Source organism: Corticium candelabrum, chromosome 22 (assembly GCF_963422355.1).
Source record: "Corticium candelabrum chromosome 22, ooCorCand1.1, whole genome shotgun sequence".
In the NCBI taxonomy this organism is placed as follows: domain Eukaryota; kingdom Metazoa; phylum Porifera; class Homoscleromorpha; order Homosclerophorida; family Plakinidae; genus Corticium; species Corticium candelabrum.
In genome coordinates this window covers 4,436,430-4,460,139 of record NC_085106.1, presented here as the reverse complement: position 1 = coordinate 4,460,139, position 23,710 = coordinate 4,436,430, and the positions used below count along the sequence as shown (strand labels likewise).

The 23,710-nt window shown below is 41.5% G+C and overlaps 2 protein-coding genes and 1 long non-coding RNA gene across 4 annotated transcripts in view; all 3 read left to right on the top strand.

The window, feature by feature from the left end:
* The first annotated feature begins 1,435 nt into the window (after positions 1-1,435).
* Positions 1,436-7,116, top strand: LOC134197284 (uncharacterized). 2 transcript variants are annotated; one of them, XR_009972623.1, is made up of 4 exons: positions 1,436-1,526; positions 1,602-1,688; positions 6,262-6,336; positions 6,421-7,116. It is a non-coding gene; the product is annotated as an uncharacterized LOC134197284 (long non-coding RNA). The 2 variants fall into 2 exon arrangements; XR_009972622.1 differs by having other exon boundaries at positions 5,693-6,336.
* Positions 7,117-9,625: 2,509 nt separating this feature from the next.
* LOC134197474 (uncharacterized) lies at positions 9,626-11,774 on the top strand. The gene is made up of 10 exons (XM_062666805.1): positions 9,626-9,636; positions 9,694-9,729; positions 9,783-9,827; positions 9,925-9,968; positions 10,063-10,107; positions 10,202-10,237; positions 11,009-11,092; positions 11,149-11,182; positions 11,249-11,449; positions 11,503-11,774. Exons 5-10 carry the CDS (start codon positions 10,063-10,065, stop codon positions 11,613-11,615), a joined length of 513 nt encoding a protein of 170 aa, XP_062522789.1. The 5' UTR covers positions 9,626-9,636; positions 9,694-9,729; positions 9,783-9,827; positions 9,925-9,968; the 3' UTR covers positions 11,616-11,774.
* A 2,089-nt stretch (positions 11,775-13,863) lies between these two features.
* LOC134197206 (beta-galactoside alpha-2,6-sialyltransferase 1-like) overlaps positions 13,864-23,710 on the top strand; it is an 11,403-nt gene continuing 1,556 nt past the window's right edge. Inside the window, exons 1-3 of the mRNA XM_062666484.1 lie at positions 13,864-13,954; positions 14,817-14,855; positions 21,687-21,788. Coding sequence (XP_062522468.1) covers positions 14,821-14,855; positions 21,687-21,788 — 137 coding nt within the window. The 5' untranslated portion in view covers positions 13,864-13,954; positions 14,817-14,820. The remainder of the gene's footprint in view (positions 13,955-14,816; positions 14,856-21,686; positions 21,789-23,710) is intronic.

The following is a 23,710-nucleotide window of genomic DNA, read 5'->3' as shown; positions in this document are numbered from 1 at the left end:
CGAAGTGTCAACAGTTACTCTACAAGATTATCTAGGGTACAAGCCAATCAAGCACTTCGGTAAAAAGAAACACGATCGTGAAGTAAGGCGTGGCCAAAACTGTTCCGAATTAGGACTGCCGCTTAGTATACAGTGGCGTCGGAAGCGTAGCGGCTGGGGCGGCCATGGCCGCCCCACTTTTCAAAAAGTGGCTTTCCGCCAGCAGCTCATTGCCGGTAACTTCCGTTGTTAGTTGTGCCGATTAAATAAGTAATATATTTCTAGCATTCTTACGAGACAGCATGAATGCGAGCGAACGTGCGCTAGATTGCTTACTGTACAGCGCACAGGCGCGTCCGTTATATGCACGTGATCACCGCCACGTGGCCTTTCAGAGACTCTGATTGGCTGTGTGAAAGGCGTGGCTAAGCTGTGACAACGAGAATGGGTAAACTGGATACGTGATAAGTAGGGCTGCAGGGCCCTAGGAGCTGCGAGTCGGTGCGACCAGAGGCTCTGAATATGCATACGTGTACAACTAGGACCACACCTTTGTATGGTAGCGCACGCTAAATGATTACGCCTTCTAACGCGCGTTAGGCCGCACCACCTTTTAATTGCTTCCGACGCCACTGGTATACCCTACTTCTAGTAACACGTTCGCAACTGTAGCCACATTTTATATACGCGAAAATTACAATACATACACAGTTGAAAAGCCTATTAATTGCGCTTTCAAATGATAGAATTCTCGTAGCTATTTCGATACGTTCATGTCTTCCAGTCTACGCTACGCTAGTTGAGTCAACGTGGTCTTCATCATTGAGAAGATTTGCTTTCTGGTGTGCCGCTTCGTCGTCTGGAATCCTAATAAACATATAGAATATTAGAAAACAGCTTGAATGATTGTTCTAGACTGCTTTCTGTAACCAAAACATACGGGTACCTAGCCATAGCAACAGAGAACATGCCGTTACTATGGGCATAACTCAAATTCTCCCCAACAGCCAACGGCAAAACTTGCAAAACAGTTTACTAAAACTCTTGCTGAAAAGATATCGCGAAAAACGAAACGTTTAGATATCCAAATGATATACTTACTGCGTAGCGCGTCATCGCTGTCTTCCTAGACGGAAGATCTCACTCGTTCTCCGTTGCATCGTCGTCAAATGATGCGTCCTAAGCAAAGCACATCTAGGAAACGTCTTAATGCGTTGTTTTTGCCTCCAAAGTCTCGGCGAAATCCTCCCGAAGAACAAAGTACGGTCAGAGCGCCATTAGGCGCGCCCCAAGAGAAAAAATCCCTCAGAGTCGCGCCAGTACCGGGTCTGGATAGCAGCGAAGCCGTCGGGATGGCAGTGAGACCTGTCGGGATTTCGCCGGATGGTAAGTGAGTCGACGCAGTCCCGAGCATAGTCCGCGATTTCCGCTGCGCCTCTAGACAGAACCCCGAGGTTCATTTGCTAATGCTCCCGGATAAGTCCAACTGGATGCTCACGTTAGGTTCACTGACGAAGATCGTAGATGTTGCTATGTTTCTATGGATGGTAAGTGAATCGTATCTCCAGTGAATCTATTTGTTGATGAATATGGTAGTTGAGCGTACGCGTGTACTTGTACAGGCGATCAAATTTGTCCTACATGCAGAACTATAGTCTTCTAGTTTTTTGAAGAAGACGACGTACGAGATCTTTCGTTAGCTACAATAGGTATGTGATATTGTGAACTGCTGTTCTAGGGCTCATAGAGGTTTACCGTTAATGCGATAGTGATAATGGTCCGGGTGTTCTAATCACAGGAAAAATGGTCTGGGTGACCAAGTTTGATTCGGGCAGGATTTGGCGTGACAGGATGCATGCATGCATGCTTGCTGCATTGCATAGGGTTAAAATACAGCGTGACAGCTGGACTGCTATGAAAGTACAGCACTAAAAGCTTGATTATTCCGCCAGGGCTCAAGTAAGACTCCAACCCCAACTTTGCATGGCCAAGGCTCTGAGATTTTCACGTTTTTTGTCTTCTAATTAGTGCTAATTGGCGCTTTCCACAGTGACTGTTTTGCTAGGTTTACATATGTAGGAGTGCTAATTCTTAATTTAATTTGTGGTTAGCTAAAATTTGTATACTTAGTTGTTGCAAACTGACAGTTGTGTTGGTTAGTCCAGCACAGTGTGTAGATATGGGATAACTTATAATTAGTTGTGTTTAATAACATTGTCTGTAGGGAAATGTATTTCAATGTCGATCCTGCCATTTCTATAAGAATCAGTTTTTCAATGATGTTTGTATATGGCAGGTACCACCACATTCTTGTGTTTTACTACAACTGGAATATTTGGTTTTCTACTAGTTCATCAAGTGTTGCATCACAGAAACTTGTTAGACATGCAGGGTGCTTTAGTTTATGAAGAGTGTCTATAATGGCATATAGAATTGGTGAACTTGGTGAACAACGAATTTATCTATATTTCCATATGGAAATTCATTTTTTCAAACTTCTACAGTGAGAAACCTCTTTTGCTGTGTTGATAGCTTGTTGATGTAAAAACTTTTCACCGTATTTTTGAAATTTTTGTATTATGCTATACAGATAAATTGTACTTAAACGGCTAATTGAGATTTATACTCTGATGTGTAACTGCATGATTTACATATTGATTGGTCAATTTGCTTATCTGTCAGTTCAGTCTGTTCACTTGTTGTATTTTTTTGTGTCTGTTTGTTTGTTTGCTTGTCTGTTCAACTGCCTGCTTGCTAACTTGTACTTTAATTTATTTGTGTTTGTCTGTGTGTGTATGCATGCATGCATGTCTTATATGTGGATACATACACACACACACGCGTGCGCGCACGCGCGTATGTAACCTCTTCCCTCTTCCAACCTCTAGCAGCTCTGCCGCCGCTGGAAGAAGGGTGTGTGACACATACTTCAAGGGTTGCATTAGTCCACGCTAATGGCGCGAGGGACAAGGAGATCTTTAACCACTTGCTTTTTTTTTTGCGACAAGCAAGTCACCAAACACACTGCTTTGTTGCTGTAGCGACATTGTAACGTGCACATGAGCTTGCAAATCTTCCAGTTTGGAAGAGCGTGGCTATTTATTGGTTGCAGCTGTAGCTGTTTCAACTTCTTTCGAACTTTTTACAGACTTTTTTGGAAGAGGCTGGAGGAGCCCAATCGAATGCCCCCTAGGTGTAGTTAGTTAATAGTTGATAGATAGTATTGTATTGAGGACCAATTTTGACTTGGACAGTGATCAAAGTATGTACAAAATGCATGTCTATGTGTCATGAGCAAAGCGTGGATATGAACATGGACAAATTGTGCATATCTAGTGTATTCGGGTAATTTGAGAATTTGCTTTAGGGTTAGGGATGCAGGTTTTGTGTATGCTATCTATGGTTTGTACAGGAGATCAATAGATTGTGTCGAGCAATTCATGGATTGTCCATGCATACACTTTGCATGCAATATATACACTGTACATAATGATATAGTTTCACAAGTAATTATTTACGCCAACAGTTGTGTTAGATTGTTACAAATGCAGCATATAGTACATGTACATACGTATGATAACAACAGCTAAATACCCTTCAGTCGTGTTCAAGGACATCATCCAAGAGAGATATATATTTTATGGTTGATCCTTCCATTTCTATTAGAATCACTTTTTGTTCTATGTTGATAGCAGGTACCACCAAATTTTTTTTGTTTAGAGCAACTGGAAACACTTGATTTCCTACCAGTTCGTCTAATGTTGAATCACAGAAACTTGCTCTGTAGTCAGGGTACTTTAGTTTTTTGAACTGTCTATAATGGCATAAAAGATTTCTTGATGAAGAATGAATTGGTTGATTGTTCCATATTTAAAGTGATTCTTTCGAACTTCCACAGTGCTAGAGACTCGCTAGCTACGTAGATAACTTCTTGCTGTAAATACTGTTCCATTGATCTTCAGTTGTCTGTAACTAGCTGTTTCTGTTGATTGGGTGGTTGAATGATATTGATTTCTTTTTCTCATCAGGCTGTCCAATTGGTTTAGTGTTGCTCTTGTCAATTCTTGGTGCTCTGGTTTACCTAAGGGTTCTATGGTGGTAGCAGCTGCAGCTGTATTTTGTCTAAGACAGAACTTATAGTACATTTATGTGCAAACGTGGCTAATTCATTAGAAAATTCTTTTTGGTATTACAGATAAATTCTACTAAAACTGCTAATTGAGATTTTTAATATTAAGTCTAACTGAATGAATATTGTACATGTATAATTAGTCTATTTCGTACAGTAATTTTGCCTGTTTGTCATCCTGTTTGTCTATATGGCTATATTTTTGTCTTTGTATGTGCATGTAGTGGCTGTACTATATGTTACATATATTTGTCATGTGCAAAGTGTAGATATGGACAAACCGCGGATTTCTAGCTTTACCGGGTAATTTGAGAGTTAGGGGTTATGGGTTAGGGTTAGAGATCAGGGTTGATTTGCAAGAGTACTCCGTACTTACATTTGTGTGTGTGTGTGTGTGTGTGTGTGTGTGTGTGTGTGTGTGTGTGTGTGTTTGTGTGTGTGTGTGTGTGTGTGTGTGTGTGTGTGTGTGTGTGTGTGTGTGTTTGTGTGTGTGTGTGTGTGTCTGTCTGTCTGTCTGTCTGTCTGTCTGTCTGTTTGTGTGTCTGTCTGTGTGCACGTGGGCATGCGTGCGTGCGTGGGTGTGTGAACAAGTGTAATAAAGTTTCTTACCATACAAATTTTCAAAGTGACAGCAGAAGATGTCTAGATATTTGTATGCTGTTTCAACATCTGATACACAGATTTTTGCTTGGGAGAGTTGTCTTATGGCTGCTACAAGCAACGTAAAATGGATGTAATTATCCAATGGCAACGTGCCTCTGAGAACTGGTAGGCCATAGTGAATCAAAAATGATCGAAACTCATTTGCTAGATTTGTGAAAACTCAGGTTAGTTGTCAAGTTGATCTAGGTATTTGTACTCACCCTTCCAGTTGGACCATTCCGTGACTGAACGGGGCACTCTAGTAATGTGTTTAGGTATGTCTGTAATTGATAGAAATCTTTTATTGACTAAAGGTATCTAGAGAATATAAATGACAAACATGATAATAATTATTATAAATAGAGAAATTGACTTGAACCTTAATCAGCAGCAGTCTTGTGTCTTTTGATAACCAAATTTCAAAAAGTTTTTTGTAACTCCAAGGAGCACACAGTGCATCCCGTCGATGGCACAAGACTTGACCAGATCTAGTGATTTCACTCTAGCTAATGGGCTAACACCCTTCACTCCATAGATTTAGATATTAGGTAAGTGTTTAGGTAGGTACTGTGAGTTGTCAAACAGTGAATTGTAAGTTGTTTCACATACTGTTGTTCCTGTCTCGAGAGTCTCCTTGCTATGTTGTTGCAAGCTGGCATTGTCTCTTAGAACAACATTTTTCTCATGTGGCCAAAATTGGTGCAATGGATTGTCTGGTAGTGTGGTTCCACTTTGCAGACAAAACTGGCAAGATTTTTCTCCATTGTAGTACTTCGTATTCATGACAATGGCCTTTGCTGGCAGGTCGAGTGTCACCAAAAGCAGTCTTGCTTTACAGATCTTAGGCCTATATGGTGTGTCAAAAAGAATACCTGTATGTAACCATAAGCCCATTGACTCATATGTCATAATCAGGTACAACTTCTTACCTGTTTCTTCTAGGTGTACTAGCTCTTCCATTATTGGTTTCAGAAATAGGTGCATTGGTGGTTTGTATGGCTGAAACCACAGCCCACAGACAATTGTGTATTTGATAGAAAATCTGGAATTGCGTACTTTGGTATATGGCAAGTTGAAATCGACAGTGCAAAATCTAACAGATACCTTAAATGTGGTGGCAACTCGTTGATAGTAAGATTTTGTGTGGAGGACTTGTACACAGTAGCACCATCAGTGTTCAGAGTAAATGATATGTTCCATGATGACTGAAAGTATGGATCTATCTCTGTGAGGTTGCGATACTGAGCACTTGAAGTAATATCAGTCATCTCAGATGGATTGCTGCCTCGTTTGTTGAATGATCTTATAATTTCTTTGCAAAAGTACTTGTCTACACCAAAAGTCTGCTTTCAGACAAATGAACAACAACAACAACAAAGGCCCAAACCTGAAAAGAACTGATTAAGTGTATCTGAGATTTTTAGAGTGATGAACTCGTGGATTTCTGACGTAATGGCACTCAGGAAACATTAGGGCAGTTGTGTCCTTCTACTAACACTTGTTTGCAACAGGAACAGAACTTTACTGCACTTGTCTCTGGCGTCTTTGACGTTGACCTTACGAACTTCTTTATTCTACAAATGACGGTAAGTTGTTCGGCATGTATTTAGTTGTTTCACATTGTATTTTTTAAAACCTGTATAGCGATGTAAATGCTTTGTGTTTCTTAGGCAAGTGAGCCACTAGCAAGTTTACTAGATCAGCAGCTGCTGTCATAGTTAACTTGTGCTTCAGTACAAACAACATGATTAAAACAGCACTGGATCCAACTGTCATTGAAGACCCTGGAAAGATGACGTCTTCAAAAGCGTTTGCAATCATGTTAGTATTCTTATCATTGTCATGATTGTTTTCAGTATTGTCACCAGTATTCTTAAACCGGACAACATCGTCATCCTCATCATTGTCGTCGTCGTCGTCGTCGTCGTCGTCGTCGTCGTCGTCGTCGTCGTCATCGTCATCGTCGTCGTCATTGTCGTCGTCGTCATCATCATCATTGTCGTCATCATCATCATCATTCTGATCATCATCATTGCAGTTACCATGCCTAAATCCACTACTATCATCTCCATCTTTATCAGCTGTGTCAAAGACACACAGATCTACATGTACATGACATGCATCATGTCTAGTCATTACCTACCATTCATTGAAAAGGTTTCATTGGGGATCTCACACTCTTCTAAATTATTATCTTGTCGACTTGTGTCAAGAACATCTGTGACCCAAGACAAGACAATAGAGTATTTTACTGTCCGCGTGATGCATGTCAAATCTGTCTAATAATACTTTACTGCTAGAAACATTCTCTTGTGATTGGTGTTGTTTATGAACAATTAAGATTAATTAAATTAATACTAATTTAATCATTGCATGTATTGACGGTGTTTGTGTGGGGTGTTCATGCACGCGCGAGAATTTCTAGCTCACGTGAATGTGCCTCAAGGCGTTGACTCCTCTGTACTGACGACAATATCGAAGCAGCCTGCGTTCTGGTGTAATCAGCTGACAGTTTCTCTAGTGTCGACCGCAGACGCTTTGGCATGCTGTCCGGATTGCACAGATATTCCCGATAATAGAGTGGGCGGGCACCTCTGGGATATCGCCTAGTTTTGCCTGATGTTTCTTCATTCAACTGACTTTCAGGTGTTTTCTCTGCCATGCTACTCTATTCAATAAAGTTACGCATGCTCCGCTGAAGTGTTAGAATGTAGCAAATACATAAAGAGGATTGGTTGCCGCCGCGAGACTGTGCATTTTCATTCACAGTTGACTTTTGGACGCTTGCTGTTGCTCGTTTTCGCTGAGTGGTCTATATTCGAATGATGGCTGCAGAACTAGCACGTGCATCGGCATTTAGTAGTGGTAAGATCTTATTACGATATTTCAATTATCAGCTGGCTATTAGTGGGTTATCAGCGCGGGTTATCAGCGCGGGTCAAAATCTTCCGTGACTCTGCTAGTCTCATTTAACGAATAGGTATATTTGACGAAATACTTCTATGTTGTGATTTTCTTTGTTTTAGCATGCTAGTCATATTTCGTGAAGATTGAAGTCGGTGAATGAATTTCATAACTTGGCGGGAAAAGGTATTATTTGTTAGCTAGAGGGTCTCACGCTACTGCAAACCTATAGAGCATGCCTTCACATTATAATTGTCTGACAGTACATTACGATACGCTAATTATCTTCGATCGCTATCAAAGTCTTCTCTACTGAAAAACACTGCCTAGATTCAGGTGTCAAAGTAGGCTCAGCATGCAGCTGATAGTGCAGAGTACCATGGCCTAGCCATGATCGATCGTGCGATTATTTGATGACAGCAATTCTTACTTTGCAGTAACTTTTGATTTTGGTTTTAATTGCTCTAGGTCTCATGTATAGTCTATTTTGTGTGAAGATTTGTGAAGTCGGTGACTTGACCCAAGGGTTTCGTGCTAACATGCTCGTTAGTTAGAACATCCAACGATTCGATTCATTCTAGACACCAGAATTATAGTATTTTCCTTTCTGGCAAGGGAGGTTCTCACACTGTTGATCATGTAAATGATTAGACCGTTCTGTCACACCTTCGACCGCACTCCCGGATGTTATCGCTGATCGCTGTTCTCGTTCTGCTCTTGCAAGTTACTGGCTAGGAACTGATAGCTAATGTGTTGAATGATTTGACACTTTCAGCCTTGGAAGCTCCTAATAAATGCGATGAAACCATTCTCTTTCTACTGGCTACTAGCGCTTGCTAATTATTTTATTTCTAGATATAGCAACGGAGGTTGTGAAAGCTGTAAAGGTCGCGTTTGTAGAAGACGGTGAGAAGAGAAGGGTATCCAAGGCGAAGGAATGGCGGATGAGACATCAGGATGATGAAGAAGCAAGATTTGATCTCCTACAAGTTGGAGACGAGGTTATGGCCTACTGGAGCCCGGACAAACAATTTTATCTTGCCATGGTGATTGAGCTGGAGACCAAGTAATACTACATTTTCTGTTTTTGTGGGTGTTCCTGCAATACTGTGTTCAGTTCTGTAAATTACTGTAATATATGGTGCGCGTCCTAGATAGTCTACTGCATGTATGTGCACACTGTATCAGTTTCAGTGCTTTTTCAGGGCGACGGAAGCCGCTGTGGATTGAGGGCCTGGGCAAAGACAAAGTTTATTGTATGTTGTGGTATGGTTGCGGTCAGTCAGTTGGTTCAGTAGTTCGATCTGTACATAGTCTCAGTGTGTCATAGACTGTCTCAGTGTGTCATAGACTGTCTCAGTGTGTCATAGACTGTCTCAGTGTGTCATATACTGTCTCAGTGTGGCATATACTGTCCACTGTGTTTGTTGTGTTTTAATTAAGTACTCTTTTTGTTTCTTGTTTTCTGTTTCATTCTTGTCATCTCTCAGTGTCCTTTGGTACAGAAAAATGGCAAGACAAGACAATCCAATTAAAGCAGTGAAGAGACGACTTTCATTGGATTATTTGGTACTGTACATTTACAAATAATTAATTATAATAAAAATAATTAATAATTTACAAGTAATTTACAAATTAAATTAATTAAAGAAAGGAAATTATTTTTGTGTTTGTTGTTTGTGTTGAAGGAAGAAGCTGTCAATGTTGAAGCCAAGAAAATTGCAAGCAAAAAGAAAATGTCTTCTGTGGCCAGTGCCAAGGCTATGGAAAGAGACATTGTCTTGGTAGGTTGTACATTTCTCAACTAGTTGTGTTGCAACTGCTTATTCCAATTTTATAGGGTAGCTCAACTGAAGATGAACTGGACAATGACATGGTCTAATGTGTTTCTGTACGTATCTTTAAATTCTATTTAGAATTAATGGTTTTTCAGATACGGAATAGAGCCAGTAGTTGAAGCGTTCAGTATTTGGCTTCAGGAGGTGTCTGATATGTTATGTTGTCTACTATTTGAAGAGTATAGCTGAATGCATTTGTAGAAGTTTTCATCATTGAAAGATTTTGGAAGACCAAGGGTTTATTTGGTCATTGATTGTTTTGTTTGTGTACTACATGTGCTTTTTGTTAGATGGAAAAATCTCGAGCTTCCTTGCCGCAAGCTTCTCTACAACAGGTGAGTATAGCTTACATGTTTGTTATTCTTTTTTGTCTGCATGTAACCTCTACTAGTTGGCTGGCTGACTATTGCTGAACGTATTGTTTTCGTTAAGCGGAGGGTTCTCGAGCTTCTTTACAGCAGGCTTCTCTACAACAGGTGAGTATGTTACATGTTTGATTGACTTTTCTTTGTCTGCATGTAACCCCTATTTGGCTGGCTGACTATTGCTGAAACTATTGTTTTTTGTTAGATGGAAGGTTTTCGAGCTTCTTTACAGCAGGTTTCCTTAGAACAGGTGAGTAGACATGTTTGCTTGACACTTCTTTGTCTGTAACAACTAGTTGGCTGGTTGACTAGACATAATTGCTGACACTTTTGTTTTTCATTAGACGATGACGCAAGATTCTCAGAGTTTCTCACGGCAGGTGAGTAGCTTAAATGTTTGCTTGATTTTCCTTTGTCTGCGTGTAACAACTAGTTGACTAACTGTCTACATGCTAAATGTACATTGCTAAACTACTGTTTTAGTACTCAGAGTTACATTGATTGTCATTTTGTCTATTAGTGAAATATGTTTGAACTATGTGTATTGCACAAGAAGTTTTTATTGATGAGTGTGGGTTTCTTGTGTGTGTGTGTGTGTGTGTGTGTGTGTGTGTGTGTGTGTGTGTGTGTGGTGTGTGTGTGTGTGGTGTGTGTGTGTGTGTGTGTGTGTGTGTGTGTGTGTGTGTGTGTGTGTGTGTGTGTGTGGTGTGTGGGCATGCCTATGAAATGGATCATTCTTGTTGAAAGGTATTGATGGGCATTTGAAGATTGATACATATGTTGTAGTTTCATACTTGTGGTGTTATGGTTGACAAATGATACAGCATACTGTCAGCATTCTTACAACCAGGCGCTTTGTTACATACTGTCCTCAAATTGTTTGTAAGACGAATTACTAATTGTCCGTTGATAGGCTGAACAGACAGTACCACAACATCAGGTTGCATGGAATCTTTTTGCTTTTGTGTCTTGCCCTGCATGCTAATGAATGAGCAAGTACTTCCAAGTGCTTTATGTAATAATGGCCACTACATATGTTAGCCAGAAATGAATAAAGGTTTACATGCTTTCCCACAGTTTGCTGATTGTGCACGGTGCAAACTGACAGTTGCACTAAATATGGTTGGAACGTTGAATATATTTCCAATTAGACATGTTTCCAAGCAATAATGAAAGAACTGAAAGATATAAAGGAGTTTCTGGGGATGGTAGTAGAAAGGAAAGGAAGTGATCAAGTATGGCACCACTGAACATGTATAATATACATACATACATATATGTATTGTTCCAGAACAAAGGAGTACAAGACGTTGTTGGCAGTGAAGGTGTGATGAAAACATCTACAGTTTAACTATAATCAGCTGTGAAAATAGATATACGTTTACTTTTAGTGTTTGTCGGGGACCGAATATTTGAAATCAAAGTGCCAAAAATCAGCATTATAGAGACAGAACATAGTGCAAAGAATTCCCAGGCTCTTGCTCGCAATTTGTTAGACTGTCTGCCGACAAAGAGGGAACAAGCTGACAGAACCTGCTATGGTAATGCGACAAAAAACCGAATTCAACCAGACATTTTGAGAACTATAAGAAGTACGTGTATAATTGTGACAATTGCGATTGATGATGTCTAAGCTCTTTTGTAGGTCATTGTTTTGCTAAATATCCATCAAGCAACGAGAAAGCTGAATGGATTAGAATAGTAAAGGCACTAACTGACAAATGCCATGATCAGAGTCATCGGTTTCAAATAACTTAAAAGTTATTTAATTACGACTGAACTGTTGCAAATATGTAGTATATGACTATCTGTTCTTCATCTCTTCATTTCTTCTCATTCCTTTTCTCGTGTTAATTTTTAGGTGTTTAGATTTCAAATGTGCTAATAGCAAATACTACCACTTTTTAATTTTGTTAATCATCTTTGTATTGCTACTATGCATGTGGTGGGCCTACTGTAGCTAGTTTTGTTTGATATGTAAAATCAACTAACTTGCAATTTCTACTAACAAATTCACAACAACAAAATTAAAAAGTAATATACAAGCTAAAGCACAAGACAGACAGCCAACTACAAGCAAACAGCTATGGCATCATCTACATCCTTGAAAAGAGCAGTTCTATAAAGTACGACAGCTAACTGAACTTTATTGTTAAACTAATTAATCTTTGGCTGTTGTATTTAACAAAGGTGAACAAGGACATTCTCTATGTAACATTGAAGCATAGTTAAGAACAGATACTGAAAGTACATCAACAACTATACCTTGTAGGCATAACAGGTATGTGAGTGTGTGCAGGTGCGTGTGTGTGTGTGTGTGTGTGTGCATGTGTGTGTGTGTGTGTGTGTGTGTGTGTGTGTGTGTGTGTGTGTGTGTGTGTGTGTGTGTTGTGTGTGTGTGTGTGTTGTGTGTGTGTGTGTGTGTGTGTGTGTGTGTGTGTGTGTGTTTGTTGTGTGTGTGTGTGTGTGTGTGTGTTGTGTGTGTGTGTGTGTTGTGTGTGTGTGTGTGTGTGTGTGTGTGTGTGTGTGTTGTGTGTGTGTGTGTGTGTGTGTGTGTGTGTGTGTGTGCATGTGAGTGTGTGTGTGTGTGTGCATGTGAGTAGTACGGTAGACTACAGGTTCTGGCACACTTCCAGTCTGGATGGCTTGCTGCGCTCGCAGCCCATCCTGTAAGTGTGCCAGAATGTGGTAGTCTACCCTACTACATACTATAGGCCAATCCTAACACATACTACATCGTAGTAGCTCTTGGTGAGGTGATGCAACTGCAGTTGTGGTTTGATAAATCTACTTCACCATCAGATTGTTGCACCATAGATGACTTAATGACAGCAATACTCTCATCATACAACTCAGAAGTAGTCAACCCCTTAGCAAGAAGATGATTGAATCGTTTGATTGATGCTGCCATCATGTATATCCTATAGATTACAATTGTCTAATAGGGTGTAACAACATGAGGTAGACGATATGTAATCCACGCTTTAGACTCATGAACGGGAGAGAGTTGGTGGGCCAGCATAAGAGGATGTGTTAGGATTGGCGTGTAGTAGGTACTAGGGTAGAGTACCACATTCTGGCACAGTTACGGGATGGGCTGCAAGCGCAGCGAGGAGTCCAGACCGGAAGTGTGCCAGAACCGGTAGTCTATCCTACTACTCGTGTGTGTGTGTGTGTGTGTGTGTGTGTGTGTGTGTGTGTGTGTGTGTGTGCATGCGTACATGCATGCGTGCGTGTGTGTGTGTGTGTGTGTGTGTGTGTGTGTGTGTGTGTGTGTGTGTGTGTGTGTGTGTTGGATGTGGGTGTGCACGTGCCCACGCTATTATACTATGTGCATGCATGTGTACAACTGTAATTGTTATAAATGGTATTTGTGTATTGTATTTGTATGTTCTGTTTAGGTATCAATCAGCTCACCGAGTTTGCAAGACATCAAGAGACATTGGAAAAAGCCTAGACACACGTGCCTCTTTAGAGGACGTAGGCGTGGTCTACTAGACTGTCTAATTAGACAAGTGTGCAAGAATTATAGCGTGTTGGAACGATACAGGTTCTAAACAGTACAGTGTACAGCACTTATGATGGTGACTATATTTTTATTAGTTACGCGATCTAAACATAAATATATTGTATTGCCCCTATATCGATCCCGAGTCAATCCCGCGGTCAAAGTATTTCGACGTAACTCCGGTGTAATCCCGACGCGTAAGCGTGCTTTCGCTTTCATCCCGATGCGGTCCCTATGTCGAAATCCAGGGTTGTCCCGAACGTAACCCACGCAAGAAGCCTCGGATCAACCTCTGGTTAGAGACCGTTGGACGTCGGGATGAGCAATAAATCCGGTGGCGGATTCGACACGGGCCCGCACAGTTTTTTCCCTTGAAAAAACTTATATAAAGTTATCCTTGAAGTGCACTTCAAGGATAACTGCGTGTGGCGTGTCCACGTGACTTATTCTCGCGTAGCCAGACCCTTTCCTCCCATCTGCGGCGTGGCACGCTCTGAGCAGATGTAAGAGGTGTGACGTGGCGTCAACACAACCGGCGATATCTGGCGAATGCGACAACGTGCACGCGGACGGCTGAATTCAAATTAAAGTAAGCTCATTCGAATTCGTTTAGGCTATAATTTGAAATAGAAAGCAAGGCTCCATCTCGGGGAAACGGTAACGGTTACTGGGAGGGTAGGCAGGTGACCAAACGTGACAAAACGCAACCTCAGGAGTGGCCGATTAACGCAGTAAGGCTTGAACCCACGGAATCTACTGTTTGAGGCAAGGCCTAGAGTTATATGTAATCTCAAGTTTCACTTTCGTTGCATCTCTATAAAGCTATGCACTACAGTGCCACTGACACCTGCCATTATACACATGTAAGACATATAGCATCCAGTGGCAGAACAGAAATTGTGTGACATGTCTCTAAATTTACGATCCTATTTAATTAACGGCCAGACATAGTTCAACAAGTACACTTATTGCATGATTTTACATGGGAGTTCACCTTTAGAGCATGTTGGCAACAGCAACTGTAATTATGACTGATAAAATCAGAGTAATTGCGGTTGACGACATCATCCTGAACTCTAGATAACTCACCTAGGGTTTCATGTCATGTACGTCAACTCACATCCTACTGTAGTTAGGTATAGAACATTCTAGGACGTGTTTGACACTATCTAAGTCGAGTCTCACCTAGATCTATCAGTGTACGTGAAATACGCACAATGCTTGCTGCTTCAGCTATCAATTCTAGTCTTGCGTGTTACTGTAATATACGTCTTATATGGAAACCTTCTCAGAGATACAACTGCAACTTTAAGTGGGGTGAGTCTGTAAAACCACAAACCTGAACAAGGAAATTGCATGGATGTATTGGGAAAGTTTCCGGCAAATGCAATGTTCTGATATACATGTATCTAACTTCTAAATCTTCTCATTGGGCTTTAATTTTGTTTTAGGAAAATGTTGGTAACTGCTACAGTGTCTTCAGTTGAGAGGTTGGACATTGCTATGCTAATGTATGCATTGACTGTACATGTGTAGTGAATTTCATGGTCTGGGCGTAGAGGATTGCTGGTAATGATTTCCCACTCGATTAATTTGCCATTTGTAAATATCTTAAGTTAATCATGATGCACAACACAAACATTTCTAATTCTTATAATGATTTTCTGCTTGGTTGATGAACTATTGGCACCAAGTTTTGGTCTGGGTATAAACAATTACATAGGTAATATATTTATCAAAGATTTTATTGTTTCGTTGAAGCCTGCATGGCCATGGAAGTTTGATAGAGTAACAGCTAGGGGTACAGTACAGTGAATACTGCTTGAACAAATGCAATTAGTAAGGGTTGTGTCTAAGATCACGTGAATCAATTCTTGAAAGATTGGAAATTTGATTTAGAGAAGGCAGTAAAAAACTCACTGGAACAGATATTGCGCTTTATAGCAAAATGAAGTTGTACTGTAACAATGTTAGAACTGCATGTTACCAAAGACTACTAATTGTCAGGAACATCTGTCGATAATAATGAGATCTGCCAAGGCCAGTGTAATCTCAGGTGGGTTTGCATTGTTTGTTATATTCAGAAGCTGAATGAAGAAGGACAAAAGTGCTAAACCCTAAACGCAGAGTAATCCTCTGCATAAAATGATTTGATTCCATGTAGGCAACGCCCACGGCAACTCGATTTGCTTGTGTCATTAGTGTTGTGCTGATGCAAGACAAAGTCAAAGAGAAACAGAATTTTTAGTTGGGTATTTTGAAATGTATTGTGCACAGTGTGCTAGCCAGGATACTTTGCCAACCGTCAATATGACGTCATCAGTTATAATGACGTCATCAGTTATAAAGACGTCATCAAATGTTTAATGTTGACATATTTGGTGATAATATTATATTTTTACTTTACCTTTCCCTAGTTGTACTACGTAGAGTCTTATGCATGTATAATCATGTAGTTACTGCATGATTGGTAGACTACAGTGTTCTCGCCAGTATCACGAGTACCGTCATTTTAACAGTTGCGACAAAGAAGAGACGTTTGGGGAGAGGAAAACAGCAATTAGTGACGGTTGGGAACAAAATTGGGCAGGTTTACCACACGTAGTGTGGGATGTCTTACTACAAGATCCATTGTGGACTATTTTACCTCTTGGTCTTAATGGTCCCAACATTACCAGTGGCGTAGCGTCCAGTCCGACCGGTCCGGCCATGGCCGGACCGGTTTTTGAAATATGCACTTTCGCCAGACGCTCAATGGCATCAACTTCCGTTTTAAGGGTATAGCCGATTAAATAAGTAATATATTTCTGCTCATGCAGTACTTTGTGCGTCGGCCTTGCGTTCTCCAGACGTCAGTTGAAGGTACTGTACAGGCTCGGAGACCCAGCCGATGCGAGGCTAAGATGTGTGCAGGTAATGCACGGAGGTCCGAGGCCGCTAAAAAGACCCGTTCATCTCAGAGCCGCCGCATCTATCAGGAGCAGACCTGTGAGATTAGGAGTCTAGCAAGTTGTCGAAGTAGTTGTCTGTCTAAAACAGACACTTTGTCGATCAGTTCGTGCTTAAATGAGTTTGTGGCTGGTAGTGAGCACAGACTTCGCATTTTTGGAAAGTTCGATTAAGGTTATGAGCAGCAATAAGTATCAGTTTTAGAATTAGACATGGCTGTCATTATAGTTCTCGTTAATTAAAGTTGTCCCGCCCATCTACTAGCGTGCGCTACATTGTCCAGCCCACTAGCGCGCGCTAGGCCGGACCGGTTTTCATTTACTTCCTACGCCCCTGATTACTACAGAACAATCTCATGACATCTAAAATCTTCGGGCGTGGTCTCTTTGTTAGTGTTTCACACAGGATTTCACACAGGATATGCTACTACAAATTAGTAATGAGCTTGTGGTTGCAGCAGGTGTCCTACTAATTACCGTTTATCTTGTATCCCATGTTTTGTACCTACAGGTTTCTTTACAGCATAGCCACTCAACTGGATGTATCCGCTATAAAACATAGTGATTCTTTCTTACACAGCACACTTGCAGCTACAAATTCTCAGAGGTTTTTGTATGGATTTTACATATGATTACGCCAGACTACTAGAGATGTAGCGTCTTAGCTATGGTCAAAAAGGATGAATGGTCAGAAGGCGTAGGTATGCCCTAGTATTCCTATACTATTTACTAAATAATATTAATTTTTTATGTTTGACGGGCACAGTAGCCAACGCATGTGCACAACTTACTCTTTAATTAAAGCTCAGCTCACAATCCCAGTTTTAAGTTAATTAAGTCAACTTGTCATTCTAATAATCTAGTGTATTATTTCTCTGTCTGTCATGTTCAACAAGGTTAGGTTTATTCGACAAGTTCTGAGTCGCAATTATATTGAATAGTCTACAAATCATGCAGCAACTAATATACGTGCATCAGACTCTAGGTAGTACAACTTGGGAAAAGATAAAGTAAAAGTATGATGTTATCACCAAATATGTCAACATCAAACATTTGATGACATCATTGTTTTGACGTCATTATATTTGATGACGTCATATTGACGGTTGGCAGAAACTCCTGGCTAGAACACTGGTCACTATTCAATATAATAGCCACTCCGGACTTGTGGAATAAACCTCATTCAGGGCTCGAAAAATCGGTTGAACTAGCTGTCGTCATTTGACGAGTTTCCAAAATTTTTATGTCGTCAAAATTTTAGTCTAGGACGTCATGTTGATATCAATCATCGTGTTTACAGCTGCATGAGAAGAGACCCACCTTGCCGCATGGAAAGAGATTCATTCACAGAGGGAGCTCGATCCTGAATTCGATTTACGTTATCCGAAGCTGAGAGGTCCAATGTGAGTTGATCAGCAGTCTAGGTAGCTTGGACTAGGGATGCACTAGGCGCCGCTCTATTACTGTGCTAGGCTACGAGAACAATACAAATCGGGAAGCTCGAGTACGATTCGGGAACATTTGGAGCCTGGCAGAGCGTACTGTCAGACACGGTGTTGACTTCCGCTCTAGAGTCTCTTGGAGAGGAAGTCCTCTTTCCCAAAGAGGTTGACAAATACGTAGAGCTTGCGTAGAGACAGGATACCAACACTGAAAGGAAACAAGTAGAGTACGAATGGAAGGTCAAGTCTGTTGCAAGACATTCCGTGTGACACATGAGAATAACTATTAGACTAATCGTATTAGTAGCCTGAGGCTTGGTGACATACGAGCTAGTTTGATTATTTAATTAATAGCATACACGGTAGGCGGTATGATCCCAGACCCTCTCCGGCGTTGTCGTGCTTGACGGGAACCGGGCACGACGGCGCGAGAGGGTCTGGTACGAGGCTAGCGTACTACATGTCATTGTACCACAAATGTCCGAATGTGAGCGTCAAAGCGGCACATGTTTCAGAACATTACAGTTATCCGCCTGCATACCGAGAAAGCCATTACAAACTAGTAATGCGTGAACCTCTGTCGAGCGTCGCTTCAAATGAAAGCTACAAAGCAATACTCATTGGGAGTAGCTTCTGTCCGAAGTGGAGCAAATTTTTCTTTCTCCCAACCAGTCTCGTGTACGTATGCCAAGTGTATCCGAACACCGCGGCTGCCGACGGCTCCTTCCACCGACCGTAGACAGAATGGAAGCCGTCTAAACTGTCTATAAATACACATTGTATCAATTTCCGTACACTAGCTACTGTACAGTGTACGGTAGCGGTAGTTGGCGACGCGCGTTAGCAAGGAAGTTCCGTACGTAGCTCTCGCACTACTCTTCAAGTTTGCGCATACTACGCCAGCAAGATTGGATGCTCGTAGATTTTCAGGCAGCGCTACTTGAAACAACGTTTCTGTAGATGTTCTCTCATGTCAAACTGCGCGTAGTGATTGGCTGCCCGGCCATTGTCCCTCGTTGCCGCGTGCGACAAAAAAAAAGAATAATTTGTCGTGATTGGTCACTCGCTTGCATATACCATACTGTACATTCCTGTAGCGTAACACCCATATATGGTCATTTTTGGCGTACATAGTCAGCCAGCCACAGAGATTTAGGCAATTAGAACCCCGTTAGTATACTGCTCCTCGCAAGTCACGTGACTTCTTTGAAGTTCCGTTCCTTTGACTCGTAGCTTTCAACTAGTAATTGAAGCTGTGTTTACACCGTCGCTTCTACAGCTGAGCCTTGAAAGTCCTGAATACCGGGCCACGTACGGTAGGAGGAGTGTTTGTCGCGAAGAATTACGAATATACGCGCTATTTTCTTTCTAGACGTGCTAGTTGTAAATTGTATTTTAAAATCCTACATAGCGACTGTCGTTTCGCGTGACCGCAAAGTCCATAGTAGTCGCAAGTAGAGGTACCGTATACGGGACATAAAATCTCTACTGGTGACGTAATGTTAGATTTCCGTATAACTATCGTAAAACCAAGAAATCGATCAATTTTGGGTCAGCAGTTGTAGACAGGTGAGTTTTGTTGTTTATGTCTGACAGGTTCTCGCAATCCTAAACATGAATTACACTGTTCTGGTGAGAAAACTCTCTCAAGGAAGTTTCGCGCGTACGATTGGCTGTTCGTCTATTGTCTCTGGTTGCCACGTACAACATAAAGGAATTAATGCTTGGTGATTGGGCCATGGTTATGTTGTAAAGAGATCTGCAAAGGTGTACCTAGACATGAAGATAAACAGTAAGTAGAACACCTGCTGCAACAACAGTCTGCAACAACAAAGAGACCACGCTCGAAGAATTTAGATGTCACGAGATTGTTCTATAGGAATGCCGGGACCATCAAGACCAAGAGGTCAATGGCCACAATGGATCTTGAAGGAAGACATCCCACAGTAGTAGGTATGGTAGGCTGTCCAATTTTGTTCCCAACCGTCAATAATTGCTGTTTTCCCCTTCCCAAACGTCCCTTTCTTGTCCCAACCGTTAAAATGACCATACAGACGGTACGTACTGGCGAGAACACTGGTACTGCACGTAATAGTCTGTTGATAGAGTGCTGACTTATGCAAATACTTAAACGGATCTAGTAGGCGGTGTGGTCTCGATCCTACAGGAACAGAGCGATTGCTAATGAATACATGCAGTTAAAACGTGCTTGAACAGCGCTAAACTTATAGTTCAGGTACATCGAGACACATTCTCAGTTTCGATAAGGGCACACAAGAAATATCACATCAGAAGTATGATTGTTTAGAAACAAAGTAGTAGGTGCTGCTGTAGCCTGGGCCAGAAGGGTACAAGAATGATTTCAGAAATAACCTAAGCCTATCAGCGTCTTAGAACCTGAATGTTGCTCTAAGTTCTGATTGGTTTGGTTTAGCAGTAATTTGTTATCCTAAGTGCACTAAATCACCGCTGATGATGCGTGTGAAGTCCTTCTTGACGGCTAAGACGCCAGAGCAGATACTGGTGCACGCACGCGTCTTAGTTTTGTTTCAGCTCCAGTTCTTTAATCGATTCAAGCTTATGCATATGGTGGCATGCAGGTCATGCACAGCAGCGTTAGTGGACCATCACGTTTGACAACGGGTCCAGCGGTTACCCTCTAGCTAGCGTTCTGCCGCTGAATCAAAGAGTCGTCGTTTCATGCCGTCCACCAAGATATCATCGCAAACGCATCTGACGTCGCTTCTTCGTTCTTGCGGTACCAATACAAATTCTATCACCAACATCCCCTTCAATCTGTCAGTCTGTCTGTCTGTCTATCGGTCGCTGTGGCGAGTCGGCAGAATTGTTTCTGCAAGAAATGGCAAAAAGCAAAAGCTATTGGAGATATCAAACAGCAGTAGAATTTCTCACTGTATTGAGGCGACGCCTTTCCGTTCTATCTAGCCTCTCACATGGTCAAGTAGAGATAGACAAATTTAGAGATTGAGATATTCAGTTTCTTATCCATTAGGCCGGAATTGATGAACAGAGTAATGGACAAAGGCGGTTTTGTATACTTTGTCCTATCTTTAAAGTTTAAGAGCAATAAAACGATCTATCTGTCTGTCTATCTAACTGACTGACTGACGCACAAACCTCTACATACAGAACACTAAAAGTAAAAATATTATCCACGACAGTTCAAGAGTTTACTATTACAGGCTAATAAAACTAAGCAATGCACGCACGATACACAACAGTTGATCCTAGCATGGTCTTACAATGATAACTAAAGAACAAAAAACTGAACAGTGTCTTTGTCTTCTTGATAACGTGGATGGACATCACCATAGACGACGCCTTGCGCTGACGCGAGGTAAAGTTGCGTGCAATCCATGATGACAATGTTGATACAGAGGAGTAGACAATATGGGTAGAGGAAGACATCACGACGTGCATGGCCACCGTAGAAGACGTCTAGCGCTGACGCGAGGTAAAGATGCGTGCAATCGATGATGTCGACGCTCAAACAAGGAAATGTTGGCGCAAAGACACGAAGACGGAAGTACCAAACAATGACTTGTAGACAGCAGACTGTGCAGATGAAAAAGTGAGCAAACAAACGATCAAACACGAAAGGGCCGGGGCCCCAATGGCCAACAGAGTCATAAACGGCGTTCGTGGCCAAAGCCGCAAACGATGACTTGGACGACAACTCGAAAACTCTTCTCCTTGATCCTTGAGACGAACAGACTAGAAATGTGTGGTCCGCCACTCGTTTTCCGGGTCTGACTGACTGACTGGTTGCATGCCTGCCTGCTGTGTGAGTGTGCTTTTGTGTGTTGTCTGGTGTTAGGTAGTCATGTATTTGTAATCCTAGGGTTGTACGTGTACTTATTATTACGGGTAAGAGTACATGTTATCACATTTAACTCTAACTTCTTTGCAGGCAAGTTGCAACAACACGTATTCGGAGAATCTTCTATTTTTTGGTGCTTTCGTGTTTTGGTTTTGTATTTCTGTTGCTAAGCTGTACAAGCAGTGGTCACAAGTAAGAAAATAATATTTGTGTGTGCATGTGTGTGTGTGTGTGTGTGTGTGTGTGTGTGTGTGCGTGCGTGTGTGCGTGTGTGCATGTGTGTGTGTGTGTGTGTGTGTGCGTGCGTGTGTGCGTGTGTGCATGTGTGTGTGTGTGTGTGTGTGTGTGTGTGTGTGTGTGTGTGTGTGTGTGTGTGTGTGTGTGTGTGTGTGTGTGTGTGTGTGTGTGCAATGCTACATCATCAACAGCAAAGCTACGGTCACGAAACACATGAAATGTGAATGACATATTCCGTGCCTCTATACAGCAACAAACAGCAATTACTGTCAATCACAGTCTACGGAAAAAACTACGCATCTGACAGACTTCATTAAAGCTCACCGATATCTCCTACAATGCCAAATTTATGTAAAATTTACTGTGAATCCAGAGTAGTAGGTGTCTCTAGCAAAGTTAAATTACAAAAGAAACATGTTTAGGAGTGTTTGAAGCACGGAAATTTTTGTTAAAGTGTTTCTAAAACACCTGTTAGCAACACCTCATCAGCTAAAAGTGATTAACACCTTTGCTGCGCATTCCAATTTGTTAAATTTTGATAAACAGGGTGTATGCTACGCGTATACTGTACCTTTGCGAGTGAGAGTTACGTGAAGGTTTTTTTGTGCATACGAGGTTACATTCCGAAAACATCCGGGAATAGCTTTTTTGCAATTTCTACTAGTAGCTAAACATAAAGAAAGTAGAAAGTAGAAATAAAGTACTACTGTAGCTAAAAAGTAGCTAAAACTGTAGAGTTACCGACCATAACGCGCGCTAAATAACGCAAAACATGGAAGTCAAGTTCTCGAGAGGGGTCACCGGACAGTCGAGTTTTAGCGCGTGTGCTAGCCAGTCGAAATCGTACTCGTCCAGCACCGTCTTCGCGTCCATCCGCTCGGCCACTGAACGTGTGTAATTACGGATTTCGTGCGTAGGACGTATACGGAAGTAGGAGGTCCAACAGACAACTCTCTGTTACCACTGACTTTGCTTTTTGAAAATCTGTAATAACTTCTCAAGTTCTTCGCAATAGGGCGGACAGCGACGATCTTGGTATCATTGGATCCGCAAGCTCCAGATTTTCTATAGTAGGGTACCGACGGCGTAACTAATTTTTTTAGTACACAGGCTGTTTGATAAGGTTTCGCATTTCACGAGTTGTTAGGGTTTCTAGCTCATTAATTAAAAAGGTATGACTTTACAGCAAGAATGGTGCTGCTAGAGGAAGTATAGCCAATTAGCAAGGTCACTAAACGGTCCACCGCTGTGACATCAACTCACAGTCCTCATTGTTTCGCGGGCTGTTGGTTGGTATTCATGAATCTTTTTTCCGTTCTGTTTCGTCTTGATAGCCGTCGAGTTGCTTTACGTTTACATAATCTCCTGTTATGACCTCTAGTTGACAGTTTTGGGATATCACTTAGCATCTGCATGTGGTAAACAATTACAGCTGCATCATTCTGAGGACTTTCGGAACATAGTCAGCGAACAGAGAGTAGCCTCTGTAAATCTCTAGGATACTGTACATACTATAAAATTGAAAAGCGACAGAAGATTGAAGTTCACAGCAGACAAGTTACGACATAGTTGGAGAACACCGTGCATATCATTGCATCACGTGACTCAGGAATCCGTTTTACAAGACCGGTTGGGGTATACTAACTCATGTGTACCTCTTCTGACTAACCCATGTACGAGAAACACTAATCATACAACGAACCATTTGATGTAGAGATGAAACGCGTTGATTACAGTTGGCTGCCTTGGAGCACTTGTGGCCTAGTAATTATAATTCAATTATCAAATTGGATAATAGACTTCAGAAGCACGCGGCAAAACGAATAGACGCTCATTGTGCAGCTAGCTGTAGTTGAAAATAATAAATCAAGCCTTGA